General features: G+C 39.7%; 1 protein-coding gene across 1 annotated transcript in view; it reads left to right on the top strand.

Annotated features, from left to right (window-relative positions):
• The window catches only part of LOC124798172 (sodium channel protein 60E-like), a 290,757-nt gene extending 279,001 nt beyond the window's left edge, over positions 1–11,756 (top strand). The window contains exons 28-30 of the mRNA XM_047261456.1: positions 2,637–2,856; positions 3,931–4,070; positions 10,787–11,756. Of these exons, the coding sequence (XP_047117412.1) occupies positions 2,637–2,856; positions 3,931–4,070; positions 10,787–11,756 (1,330 nt within the window). The remainder of the gene's footprint in view (positions 1–2,636; positions 2,857–3,930; positions 4,071–10,786) is intronic.
• Positions 11,757–13,168: the final 1,412 nt, after the last annotated feature.

Below are 13,168 nucleotides of genomic sequence, written 5' to 3'. Positions count from 1 at the left end.
TTTTTATCAGAATTTACAGAGATGGCCAGTTTTCTTCTTTTAGCCTGTTGGCAGAATTCGTGATACATGCAGAGATATGTTAAATGGTGGTCTGAATGCCAGCTTTCATCTAAGGAAAAGCTACTGCAGCATAATACATGGACTTCAACAAGCAGACTTTAAATTAATACCCATTTAATGTAAAGTATGTGATAATGAACAAGCAAAAATTATATAATACGTAGTTGTACACTACAGATGTATATGGACTATGATCTCCAAGGAAGTTCGGAGTTATTATTACTACTCCCTACCGTTATTGAACTATGTCTAGGAGACAAAAATCTAATTGCTATACCACAACAATGAATCTGGAGAAATTAAGAATTTTGCTGTAACCAGTAAATAAAACAATATACTAGCAAGATAAGAATTTCTCCTTGTAAGACATCACCCTGTAACATGCCAACATTTGCAGTTAGAAAGAAAACAGACTTTCACAAGAGTAAGTAGTAGCACAGTTCTTATTGAGTTCACTGCATAATATCAAGAGCAGAATCACAAGTTTTCTAATCACACCCAAAAAAATATACACTGCCTGAAAAAAAAGTGAAGCACGAAGAAGACATAGTTGGATGTCAATGTTTTAACCTTGTACAAATATACACTCTCATGTCAGTGTAACTTCATACATGTAAACACCATCAGCAGGCATGTAAATGATTTAGAGATGCAATTCTCTGAGACAGGTATAACCAGAGTGCATTAGTGTTGTTCGTGTTTAGTCTTATTACCAGACAGGGTAGTGTATATACACCAGACATTCAGTGTTCACTGTGAAGAACACAAAGGTGCTGCATACTCATGTGAAACAGAATTATCATTAGTTGACAAGAGTTTGAAAGGAGCATGATTGTGGACCTTCATTTGACTTTCTTATTGAATCATGCATTATCCATATTGTGGGTCATTCAGATGTGACATAGCCCAGTATTGTCCTGTGTGGCAACATGACGGCAGGCATACTCAGTGTCAAAGTTTCAGTGGGCCATACTGGACCACCACAAAGCTCAGCAAGCACCCCTTTACATCTGTTTCTCCCATGTGAGAATATGGAATGGACTTCCTGTACTGTTCTGTGTCATCATGCACCATTGGTCACAGACTTGCAGCAGCTAGATTATAGACTTACTGTCCAATGTAAGGCTACCGTTAACACTGAAACACAAACAGCTGTGTCTGGAGAAACAACATGCCCAGGAAGTGTGGACTAGTGATGAATGGCATCACATTGTGTTTAGTTAACAAATCATGGCTCTGCACTACTCCAGATGACCATTGTCACTGAGTATGATGGCAACCTGGGAGAAGTCCCATTTTTCCTATGTTTTGGAGAAGCCATCATGGTGTGGGGAGCCATTGTGTATGACTTCAGGTCATGGCTGGTAGTGATTAAGGGAACTCCAATGGCAGAATGGTAAATCACAGACATCCTGCATCCTCATGTGTTATATGTCATTGTAAAAGTAAAATGGTGCCATTTTTCAACAGTGTAACACTCTTCCACACATGACATGTGTCTCTATGAAATGTCTGCATGATGATCAGGTACTCTTGTGGCCAACAAGATGCCCAGATGTGCGGTACCAGCTTGGAGATCAACTCCACCCTGTGCCAGTGTATCCATCATATCAAGGACCAGTTACAACAGTTGTGGGCCAGCAGTCATAACGCTATTGTATTCTCTCCTTCTAGGAGAGAATACAATGGTATTATGACACCTTTCTCAAGCAAATCAGTGTCAGAGTTGGTGCAGCATCACACTGATTCTGGCAGTGTATACTGCCACTGAATAAGCATATTAAAAAGTAACTGAACACAAAATAAGATTTTCAAGGAAAAATTAAATTATCATCCATGGACATATAGTTCCTATCAAATAAAAATCATGTAAATGTGTTAGATATACATCATAAATGTATTAAACTTCAGTGTTTGGGAAGACATTTCTCTACTACACAAAATATAGGAACATATAGAAACCATTCAGAATGTCAGATATCACTGGCAGCAGACCTGAGAGCCATATATTGAACATACCTGCTGACAAAGTCTGAAGACTTGCTTCTTAATCTGAATTAATATTGTAACTCCAAACTGTAATATGTGTGCATAAATCATATGGATTCTCATGAAAGAGACAGCTGATATTCACTCTTACCTATACATTGTTATTATTGGCACAGTCTTATGAGTGATTACATTATTTCTTTGTTGGTATGTCTTCCTTCTGACTTTCACATGGCTTTCATCAACAGGGTCTCTTGCACACTAGCTCATGATGTTCGGAACACTTACGCGTTATTGTGCTTTTCCTTTGCTTTGTTTCAAAGTGCATATCCCTACGTTTACAGAAAATGGACAATTCAGATAATTTTAATGAGTATTCTACATTTAGTTGATAAAGAGATTTCAGAAACCTATGCTGAGCTGTCTTTCTGTAAACAAGACTCAGTCAGAGCAATGCAAACTTTCTATAAAGTTTATCACGTATAATGCATTCCAATTATTACTGAAGGTCAACATAAGATTCTTTTATAGAGATGCAAAAGATAAAAGGATTACAAAGTTGTTTATATTGCATTCCTTTGTTTCAGGTACGATCCACATGCAACACAGTTCATTCGGTTTTCACAACTTTCAGACTTCATTGCAAGTCTTGACCCACCACTGGGTATACCTAAACCAAATATTGTGGCACTTGTCAGCTTCAATCTCCCAATCGCTCGAGGCAACAAGATTCATTGTTTAGATATTTTGCATGCCTTAGTGAAATATGTTCTTGGACATGTAGAAGAAACTGAAGAGTTTAAAAAGGTGAGTTTATACTTACTAGACCTTATATATTTCTTCCAACATAGATCTTTATTTTTAGAGGTATCTAATAAAATGTTAGTACATTTCTGTGTGAGGTGCACTTAATAATCCAGTATTGTCAGAAAGTAAGAATGGCACAGTGAAAAGAATTTAAAGATAAAGGAAGGAGTAACAAAGAAGCATATGGAAGGAATAGGGAGAAATAAAGGAGAGGAAATAGTAGAGGAGATAAATTCTGTTGATCAGAACATGGAATGTTAGATACCTTCATCATGTCGGTCTATTAGAGAACATAAAAAGAAAAATGGTTAACTTGAAATTACATGTGTAGGAAATTAGTGAAATTGAGTAGCAGGAAACACAAGAGTTCTAGTTGAGTGAGCAGATGGTTATCAACACTAAATGAAATAAGAGTTATGCAGGAGTAATTCGAACAACGAACAAGAAAACAGGGATGTGGGTGAACTGCTACAAACTGTGTAACAAACAGATTATCATAGTTAAGATAGACACAAAGTCATTAGCCACCATAGTAGTACAAATATATCCGCCTAGTGGTCCTGCAGAGGATGAAGAGCTTGTGAAAATGTATTATTTTGCATATCATCATCTTACGACGCAAAATTTAGCCCCATATAGAAATGTATTAATGCATACTTATCTTTTGTGCATATCCAATCTTGCACATCTTCCACTACTCATGCTGCTTATATGTGGCTTTTGTACTACTTTTCCTCCCAACATCCCATTGTCATCATATTTTCTCTCTCTCTCTCTCTCTCTCTCTCTCTCTCTCTCTGTGTGTGTGTGTGTGTGTGTGTGTGTGTGTGTGTGTGTGTGTGTGTGTGTGTGTGGAAATGTTTTCAAGTTCATACAGCCACTTCATTTATATGGTTTACTATCCAAGTTCATTAAAATGATATCAGGGGGTGGCGGCATGAGAGGGTGGCAAAATAAGAATATATTTTGCAAATGTAACAAATTCCATATGTAAGATGGCAGTTAATTACCTTAATATTGTTGTCAGTGTTACTGCTAAACACCTCCCTCTGCATTAATGTTTTAAAATTGCAGTTGCAAGATCAGATGGACATAAAATTCAAGAAACAGTTCCCCACAAGAAAGGAACTGGAGATTGTGTCTTCTACGAGGATATGGAAACGACAGGATAAAGCAGCCAGGACAATCCAGAGGGCCTTTAGGGATTATGTAAGGTGAGTTTAATGTCATAAGACAGGAAAGTCAGTACTTTCATATGGTTTATGGAAAGAGAAAACAACTCCAAAGTTCATATCTCTTGGTTTCTATTTTTAAAAATGGAATAAAAATAATGAAATGAAAAGATGACAAAGCAGTGTGAACACATGAATAAACAACTTCAAAGATGTTGTTAAATAAAACATTTACCCTTTGTGTAGTGAGTTTCTCCTGTACTTGCTCTCTGAATGGTAGACTTTAGTCCTCAACAGTTCTGACTGTATATGTTTAACACAAGCTTTCAAGAAACACTGATGTGTTTCCAAAAGCTTAAGATTAAGTGCATCCATTGAAAAGAACTGCTCATCATACCATCAGATTTTTTATGAAGTTTTGTTCATATTTAGGATATCCTTACACATAGTCTTATGGTGCATTATCTGCCACAATAGCTAACATAGAGTCGAGTTGGCCACATGAGGTAAAAGAATAAAAGAGAGTGCTATTTTAAACTGCATTCAAATAGATAAAAATGCGTGAATTTTTGTAGATCTTAAAACTAAAGCAAACACATCAGGGTGAAGAGCAGCACAATTAAAACACACACACACACACACACACACACACACACACACACACACACACACACCACATCGCATCACATCGCAAGAATCAGTAGTTTCAGGGAAAGGCTTCAATAAAATGGGTGATCTTATTTTTAACCTGCACCTGTTTAAGTGCAAGTTTTGTAACATCTGCAATAAAAATAATTGTTCTGCTTCATCCCACACTTTTCATACATCAATTAACCAGAGGATCATTATTATACAAATGATAACATTCTGGTCCACCATTGGCACACAATAGTTTAGTACAAGCCCAGAGATTCATATCATGTATTTCCTATAAAACAGGAAAAAATGGTTTCTGAGTTCATGAGCTGGTGCTTGCACATCTCTGTCATGGTAATTAGTGTTAAAATCTGGCACATCTTTAGGGTGGCTCATCATCTAAATCCTAATTTGAACACAACAGGAATAGTGCTGCCTAAAGTCTCCATTGACAACTGTTTTCTGCCTTTCTTTAATTAATGAAGAACACTTATAAGATTTCTGGCAAGTGAGAACCTCACAGCTCAAGATTATGTCAGATTACAATTATGTTTGGAAAAGAACAAAATGTATACATTTCAGTGATGAAAATACTACTTCCCCAACACCATTGCAATGCAGTTGTTTTACATATTACCAGTTCCACAAACTTAGAGCATCTGTCAAAATCTATAGAGAAAAACATTATTATTTGCAAAAAGGCTGCATCTTACACAAAGTTAAATATCTGTAAGGCCAACTTCTCTGAGTCAAGTATGGCACATAGATTCAGGTAAATATTCTCTTTGTTTAGTGAGCATGAAATGACTGTTGTGTTTGATTTCAGTAACGTGTATATTACTCTTCAGGCTAAACAGGTCACTTCAGCTTATTTTTGAAAATAACATACTGACGTATTCATTACTTGAATCTAATAATACCATGCTGAAGAATCATGACATGGTCTAGATTGAATAAAATAATAGAAATTGATAAAGAACTAGTTTTGATGACATATTTGAACATACCAAGTTTCATTAATAGATCTGTTATTCCTACTACACGTTGTTATATTATTGGTATGTCACTACAACATAGTCACTGTCCAGGAAAAGACCACATTATTCACATTTTTGGTCACTTCCTTATGATAATCTTGGACTTCAGAAAAGCTTGAGAGTGAAACTTAAATTGGTGTAAAGTGTCTTCATCTGAAGGTCCCTTTGGAATTTCATTGTGGGAAGTAATGCAAAACAAATACTGATATGAAAATATATTATAAAAAGGAAAATTGCTATTCTCCATATAGCAGAGATGCTGAGTCGCAGATAGGCACAACAGAAAGACTGTCACAAGTAAAGCTTTTGGCCATTAAGGCCTTTGGCAACAATAGATCTCACACACACACACACACACACACACACACACACACACACACACACACACGCATGCAAATGCAACTCAGACACACAGCTGCAGTCTCAGGCAACTGAAACCACACTGTGAGCAGCAGCACCAGTGCATGATGGGAGTGGCAACTAGGTGGTGGTATGGAGGTGTTTGGGGTGGGGAGGGGGAGGTATACTATGGGGGGGGGGGGGGGGACAGTGAAGACCTGCAGGTTAGAAGGAGGGCAGGGGAGAGGTGGGGAGGGAGGGAAGCAGTGGAAAAGGATTGAAGTCAAAAGACTTAGTGTGGTGGTGGAATGGGAACAGGGAAGGGGCTGGATGGATGAGGACAGTGACTAACAAAGGTTGAAGCCAGGAGGGTAACAGGAATATAAGATGTATTGCAGGGAGGGTTCCCAACTGTCCAATTCAGAAAAGCTTGTGTTGGTGGGAAGGATCCATATGGCACAGGCTGTGAAGCAGTCATTGAAATGAAGGATGTCATGTTTGCCAGCATGTTCAGCAACAGGATGGTCCATTTGTTTCTTGGACACAGTTTGTCGGTGGCCATTCATGCAGACAGTCAACTTGCTGGTTGTCATGCCCAAAGAGAATGCAGCACAGTGATTGCAGCTTAGCTTGTAGATCACATGACTGGTTTCACAGGTAGCCCTGCTTTTGATGGGATAGGTGATGTTAGTGACCGGACTGGAGTAGGAGGCGGTGGGAGGGTGTATGGGACAGATCTTTCCTCTAGGTCTATTACAGAGGTATGAGCCATGAGGTAAGAGGTTGGGAGCAGGGGTTGCGTAAGGATGAATGAGTATATTGTGTAGGTTTGGTGGACAGCGGAATACCACTGTGGGAGGGGCGGGAAGGATAGTGGGCAGGACATTTCTCATTTCAGGGCATGACGAGAGCTGGTCAAAAGGAGAATGTAATTCAGTTGCTCCATTCCTGGATGGTACTGAGTTAAATGTTCCTATGTGGCTGGATGGTGGGACTTTGGGAAGTGGTGGGAGACTGGAAAGACAAGGCACAGGAGATTTGTTTTAGTGCAAGGTTGGGAAGATAATTACGGTCTGTGAAGGCTTCAGTGAGACCTTTGGTACATTTCAAGAGAGATCGTTTGCCACTGCAGATGCAATGACCACGGGTGACTAGGCTGTATGGAAGGCACTTCTTGGTATGGAATGGGTGGCCGCTGTCGAAGTGGAGGTATTGTTGGTGGTTAGTAGGTTTGATATGGACGGAGGTAATGATGAAGCCATCTTAGAGGTCAACATCTAGGAAGGTGACTTGTTGGGTTGAGTAGGACAAGGTGAAGCAAATTGGGGAGAAGCTGTTGAGGTTCTGGAGGAATATGGATATGGTGTCCTCACCCTCAATCCAGATCGCAAAGATGTCATCAGTGAATCTGAACCATGTGAGAAGTTTAGGATTCTGGGTTTTTAGGAAGAATTCCTGTAGATGGCCCATGAATAGGTTGTCATAGGATGGTGGCGTGTGGGTGCCCATAGCCATACCCTGGATTTGTTTGTAGGTAATGCCTTGAGAGGAGAAGTAATTTGTGTGAGGATAGTGTTGGTCATGGCAACTATGAAGGAGGTTGTTGGTTTTGAATCCCTCAGGTGCTGGGGAAAGTAGTGTTCAATGGCAGTAAGGCTATAAATTTCACAAAAATACACACAGATAAGTGTGAAAATTCATGAAAAGAATGCAAAAGGGGGAAACAGGATGAAAATATGGGAGATTGATACAGGGAGAGTGATTAATTGGGAAGTATAGAATTAATTTTATCTGTGGGAGTAATGTGGGACATAAGATGCCGCACCAACAATCAGTGTGGTTTTGTAGCTATCTGCTGTATGCATGGCTGAGATGGATGATACAGTGTGGCTCATAAGTAGAGCATGCAGTGCAATTTGTAGACGACAAGAGAAACACAGGAAAGAAGAGAAAGTATGGACATTGAGTATAGTGATGCAAAAGAAAATCGTAACAAAGGAAAACAGCGCTGGGTTAGGATAGAAAAAAGCACGCATGCACAACCGCAACTCTCACACATGACTGCAGTTTCATTCAACTGAAACCACACTGTGAGCAGCAGCACCAGTGCATGATGGGAGTGGTGACTGGGTGGGGATAAGGAGGCTGGGGTGGGGAGGGGGAGGGATAGTATGGTGGGGGTGGTGGACAGTGAAATGCTGCAGGTTTGACAGTGGGTAGGGGAGAGGTGGGGAGGGGAAGTAGCAGAAAGGGAAGTCAAATGGTGGAATGACAGCTGTGTACTGCTGGAATGGAAACAGGGAAGGGGCTGGATGGGTGGGGACTGTGACTAATGAAAGTTGAGGCCAGGAGCACTTCACTGTCCCCCACCCCGCCCCAGCCTCCTTCTTACCCCACCCAGTCACCACTCCCATCATGCACTGGTGCTCCTGCTCGCAGTGTGGTTTGGTTGCCTGGGACTGCAGTCGTGCATGTGAGATGCATTTGCATGTGTGTGTGTTTGTGTGTCTACATCTATTGCTGGCAAAAGCCTTAATGGCCAAAAGCTTTGTTTGTGACTGTCTTTTTGTTGTGCCTATCTGTGACTCAGCATTTCCGCTATATGGTGAGTAGCAACTTTCCTTGTCATAATATTGTTCCATTCCATACTGATATGAAAAGTTGTATTTCACAGAGGACAGATACACCACAGTCCTGATACAACTTTGACTCAGTTTTTCTTACCTACTGTTTAACTAGATAATGATTAACAGACTGTTATGACATTACTTTTCAAAGGAATTAACATTTTATTGTGGTTTAGTGGTTTATTGTGTTTCTCGCTTTGGTGATCTTCTATTTTTTACACTTTGGTGCTGTTTTTTGATAGAAATGCAGTACCTGACTGCAGAACTGCAACAGTATGAAAATGATAGACTGCTACTCACCACATAGAGGGCTGTTGAGTGACAGACAGATACAATGGAAAATATTGTTAGATATTATTCAGCTATCAGACTAAGTTCGTCATGAGACGTAGACAACAAAACTCACACACATTTACAGAAGCACACTCACATACATATGACCACTATCGTTTCCAGATGCTAAGGCCTGGAGACAGTGGTGGCCTTGTGTGTGTGAGGTGTGCATGTGTGAATGTGTGTGAGCTCTGTTGTCTACATCTGATGAAGGACTTACCCCAGAAGATGAAAATATCTAACAGTCATTTTCATTGTGCCTGCCTGTCACTAAGCACCTCCTGCATGTGATGAGTAGCAATCAGTATGAACTGTTATTCCATCTCAGATTTTCTGTTGTGTTATGAATATAATAGAGGGAAACATTCCATGCGGGAAAAAATATCTAAAAACAAAGAAGATGTAACTTACCAAACGAAAGCGTTGGTATGTTGATAGACACACAAACAAACACAAACACACACACAAAATTCAAGCTTTTGCAACCAATGGTTGCTTCATCAGGAAAAAGAGAAGGAGAGGGAAAGACGAAAGGATGTGGGTTTTAAGGGAGAGGGTAAGGAGTCATTCCAATCCCGGGAGTGGAATGACTTACCTTCGGGGGAAAAAAGGACAGGTATACACTTGCATACACACACATATCCATCTGCACATACACAGACACAAGCAGACATTTGTAAAGGCAAAGAGTATGGGCAGAGATGTCAGTCGGGGCGGAAGTACAGAGGCAGAAATGTTGTTGAATGGCAGGTGAGATATGAGCGGCGGCAACTTGAAATTAGCGGAGGTTGGGGCCTGGTGGGTAATGGGAAAAGAGGATATATTGAAGGGCAAGTTCCCATCTCCGGAGTTCTGATAGGTTGGTGTTAGTGAGACGTATCCAGATAACCCGGACGGTGTAACACTGTGCCAAGATGTGCTGGCCGTGCACCAAGGCATGTTTAGCCACAGGGTGATCCTCATTACCAACAAACACTGTCTGCCTGTGTCCATTCATGCGAATGGACAGTTTGTTGCTGGTCATTCGCACATAGAAAGCTTCACAGTGTAGGCAGGTCAGTTGGCAAATCACGTGGGTGCTTTCACACGTGGCTGTACACGATCAAAAGCAGAGGCAGGTGCTGACCAGGTTCACTGGTGTTACATTCAGTTCAGAAGTGACTTTTACAGTTGTCAAGCCCTTATTTTTCATCATAATCTTCTTCAATTGCCATCTGTCATGATCACCTCCACATGCACTTTCATCCATGTAGTGACTTAATGGATATTTTCCACTTTTACTGTATGTGGTATAAATCTCTGATTTGGTGGCCCTTGAAACACCAAACATTTTGGATACTTGGTTACAGAAGGACCCACCGTATGAGAACCAACAATTTGGCCACATTCAAATTTGCTTAGTTCCAACATAATGCACTCACAACAACACATTACACTGGTCTGACCATGACTGACACTTGCAATGGATTGAGGACATTCCACGCCATTCATGGTCAAATACAACAGCACAACCTCCAGGCCTGTCTAGCATCTGCATTTATGTTCAGGGATGCGTTTCTCATGGTGTTTCCATATTTTTGTCCAACCTCTGTAAAACTGATAATTGAAAGTTACTTCAAATATTAATTTTTTGCAGAGAAAAGATACTTAAAGACTGGGTATGAGACAGAATCATTGACTAGGAAATGTGATGAAACCTACTACCATTTGATTATATCATTGTGAAAGTCACTGTTATCAAATACTCGTGTCAGTGTAATTGATGTCTCGTTTTTGTTGCCTACAGGTTAAAACGTGAGAGGGAGAGAGAACCCCTTGATTTGGAGGACGAGATGACTCAGACATCAAGCCCCGGTGGCTGGCAGAGTCGCCTTTCAGCGTTCCTTCACGTTCACCGTGGAAGTCGTGCATCATCCAGAAAGTCTTCTCGAGCTTCTGATGCCAGTGACTTATCAGAGCTTGGAGGAGCATGGCTCAATCTCCCACTATTATTTTTATCAAGTGCACATCAAGTAGTGGCCGGTGGTGCTAGTGGAGTATCAGCTGATGAATTAGCAGAAGCTGCAAATGGGAATGGTAATGTATGTATAATGGTTAGTGAACCTTCGCCTGAGACAGGACCAGTTGGTATAGACACAACTACTGTCAGTGTGCCAGACACACAGTGTGCAAGTACTACAGTGGGCAAACAGCCAAGTTCACAGGAAGACAGTGATAGCACAATCGCAGTGACCAGTTCCTTACCAGAAAGTGTTGTGTCTCCAGTGGAAACAAGGTTCACTGAAATGAGGCCAAGTGACACCAATGGTTGTGTTACAACCTCCTTCCCTGTGACTGAAAAAACTAATAACCAACGAGACATGGAGTGCCATAGAGACTCTGTCTTCTTTGAGAGAGGTTCTATGTCAGACATTGCAAACATTCCTAAAGACAGGCATCCACTAGGCCTTTTGCCAAGTGGTAATGTCCTATCTCTGTGTCCTTCAGAAGTGAATGGTACTAAAGACTGTAGCTCAACAGCAAGGCCACTATCTGACACTTCTGTAGATCCATTAGAGAAACACCCAACGAAACTCACACCAGGAGGCTTGTCACTGCCACCATGCAAACCATCAATAGCTGTTGATGATCCTCTACCCATTCCTCCTCCAATAGAGAGGCGTCCTCTAAGAGGACGATATGTAGGTGATGCTACAGTTGTGCATGTTCTGGTTCACAGAGAATCAGAAGAAGCCTCCGAAGATAAGGGCAGCTGATGAATTCTACATTAATGTGCTTCACTTTTGGTGTCCTTTCTGTGAAAAGAAGGATGAACGAAAGGTTGCTTTAAGAAGGTAAACCCCGGCAGATGTTATGGGTGGTGTAGCCTATCTCCTATACTGGTAATTTCACACATATAATAATACTAGCCATAGGTCCATCAGAACATGTATTTGTTTTCTATATGTGTGGAAGGGGGATTGGTTATGAAGTTCCACTTGAAGGAAATGAGGTTTTGTGTTACCAGCATGCTGGTATAAACAGAGCTAGTTGTTGCAATTAAAATTATATCTAGAAAATCACATCTGTAAATGAGGACCAAGGTAGAAATAAAAGATAGAGAATCAGACAGGTTACTAAGTCTACCTGTTATGGTTAATTTCCACAAGAAGTGAGTTGCAAAAAGTTGTTATTTCTCTCTATGAGACTTATGATTCCATTATAATGGAAGAATAGGTTATATGCAACTGAGAAGTTCCAGTGTGGATAGGGGCCTTCAAATAAATACATTTTGTACGTGGTAGTTTAGCGGTTGTAGATAAAGTTTTGTATCATGAAAAACGAAGTTGGAAAGAGCTATAAGATGAATGAATGATAGTCAATTACTGTTAAATTATAACTGTAGTCAATTCATGTGTCATGTACTTCATTAGCAAATATGTGGTTTTCATCATCATGATCCCTCTTTTACTATGCTTTAATAATAATGTTACCACTAAAAATATGGGCTTCCTATGTAGGTAACAGACTGCCTGTAAATCTTGATAGTCAATCATTCTAATAATAATGAAATATACTACTTATACTAGAGTTCTATGACCCATATTGTTAGTGGTGAAAGTAGTTTTGATACTCAATTAAGGCTGTTGGGGAAATGGCACATATTTATGTGCTGCTAAATCATCTTTCTTTCTTTAAATCTAAATTCTCTTTATAGAAAATAATTAAATGATTCACTAAAAAGAACAGAAAAATACAAAATCATTGTTCAAAACAAATTTAGAAAACAGAGTAAAATATATTGTCTGACGGCAATGAAGTTTTATTTGCATTTCAAATAATCTGCATATTTCTAATATATTTATCATGGCAGTTTCAGTTTAGATAAAGTTTAATAATTAGTTAGCATATGAATTTGCTTTTGTAAACTTGTAAGATATATAGCTGTCATCAAATATGTGATGACATGTTGGGCTAAGTTGGTAAACTTTTATGTGAATTGTTTTGCCAAATTGCCCATGATCATTGACAATATTGTTATTGTATTACGTAATATATGTAAATATATAAAATTAATGAAATCAAAGGCCTATATAGTTAGTAAAATTTTTACGAGAGAGCTGTAGTTAAGTGCTTGAGATGTGCGTGGTTTTGGGTGAAAAATATTTATTTTTGTGCACAGAGATAC

This window comes from Schistocerca piceifrons, chromosome 5, assembly GCF_021461385.2.
Source record: "Schistocerca piceifrons isolate TAMUIC-IGC-003096 chromosome 5, iqSchPice1.1, whole genome shotgun sequence".
In the NCBI taxonomy this organism is placed as follows: Eukaryota; Metazoa; Arthropoda; class Insecta; order Orthoptera; family Acrididae; genus Schistocerca; species Schistocerca piceifrons.
Note: the sequence above shows the minus strand (reverse complement) of the source record. Positions and strands in the feature narration are given on the sequence as shown.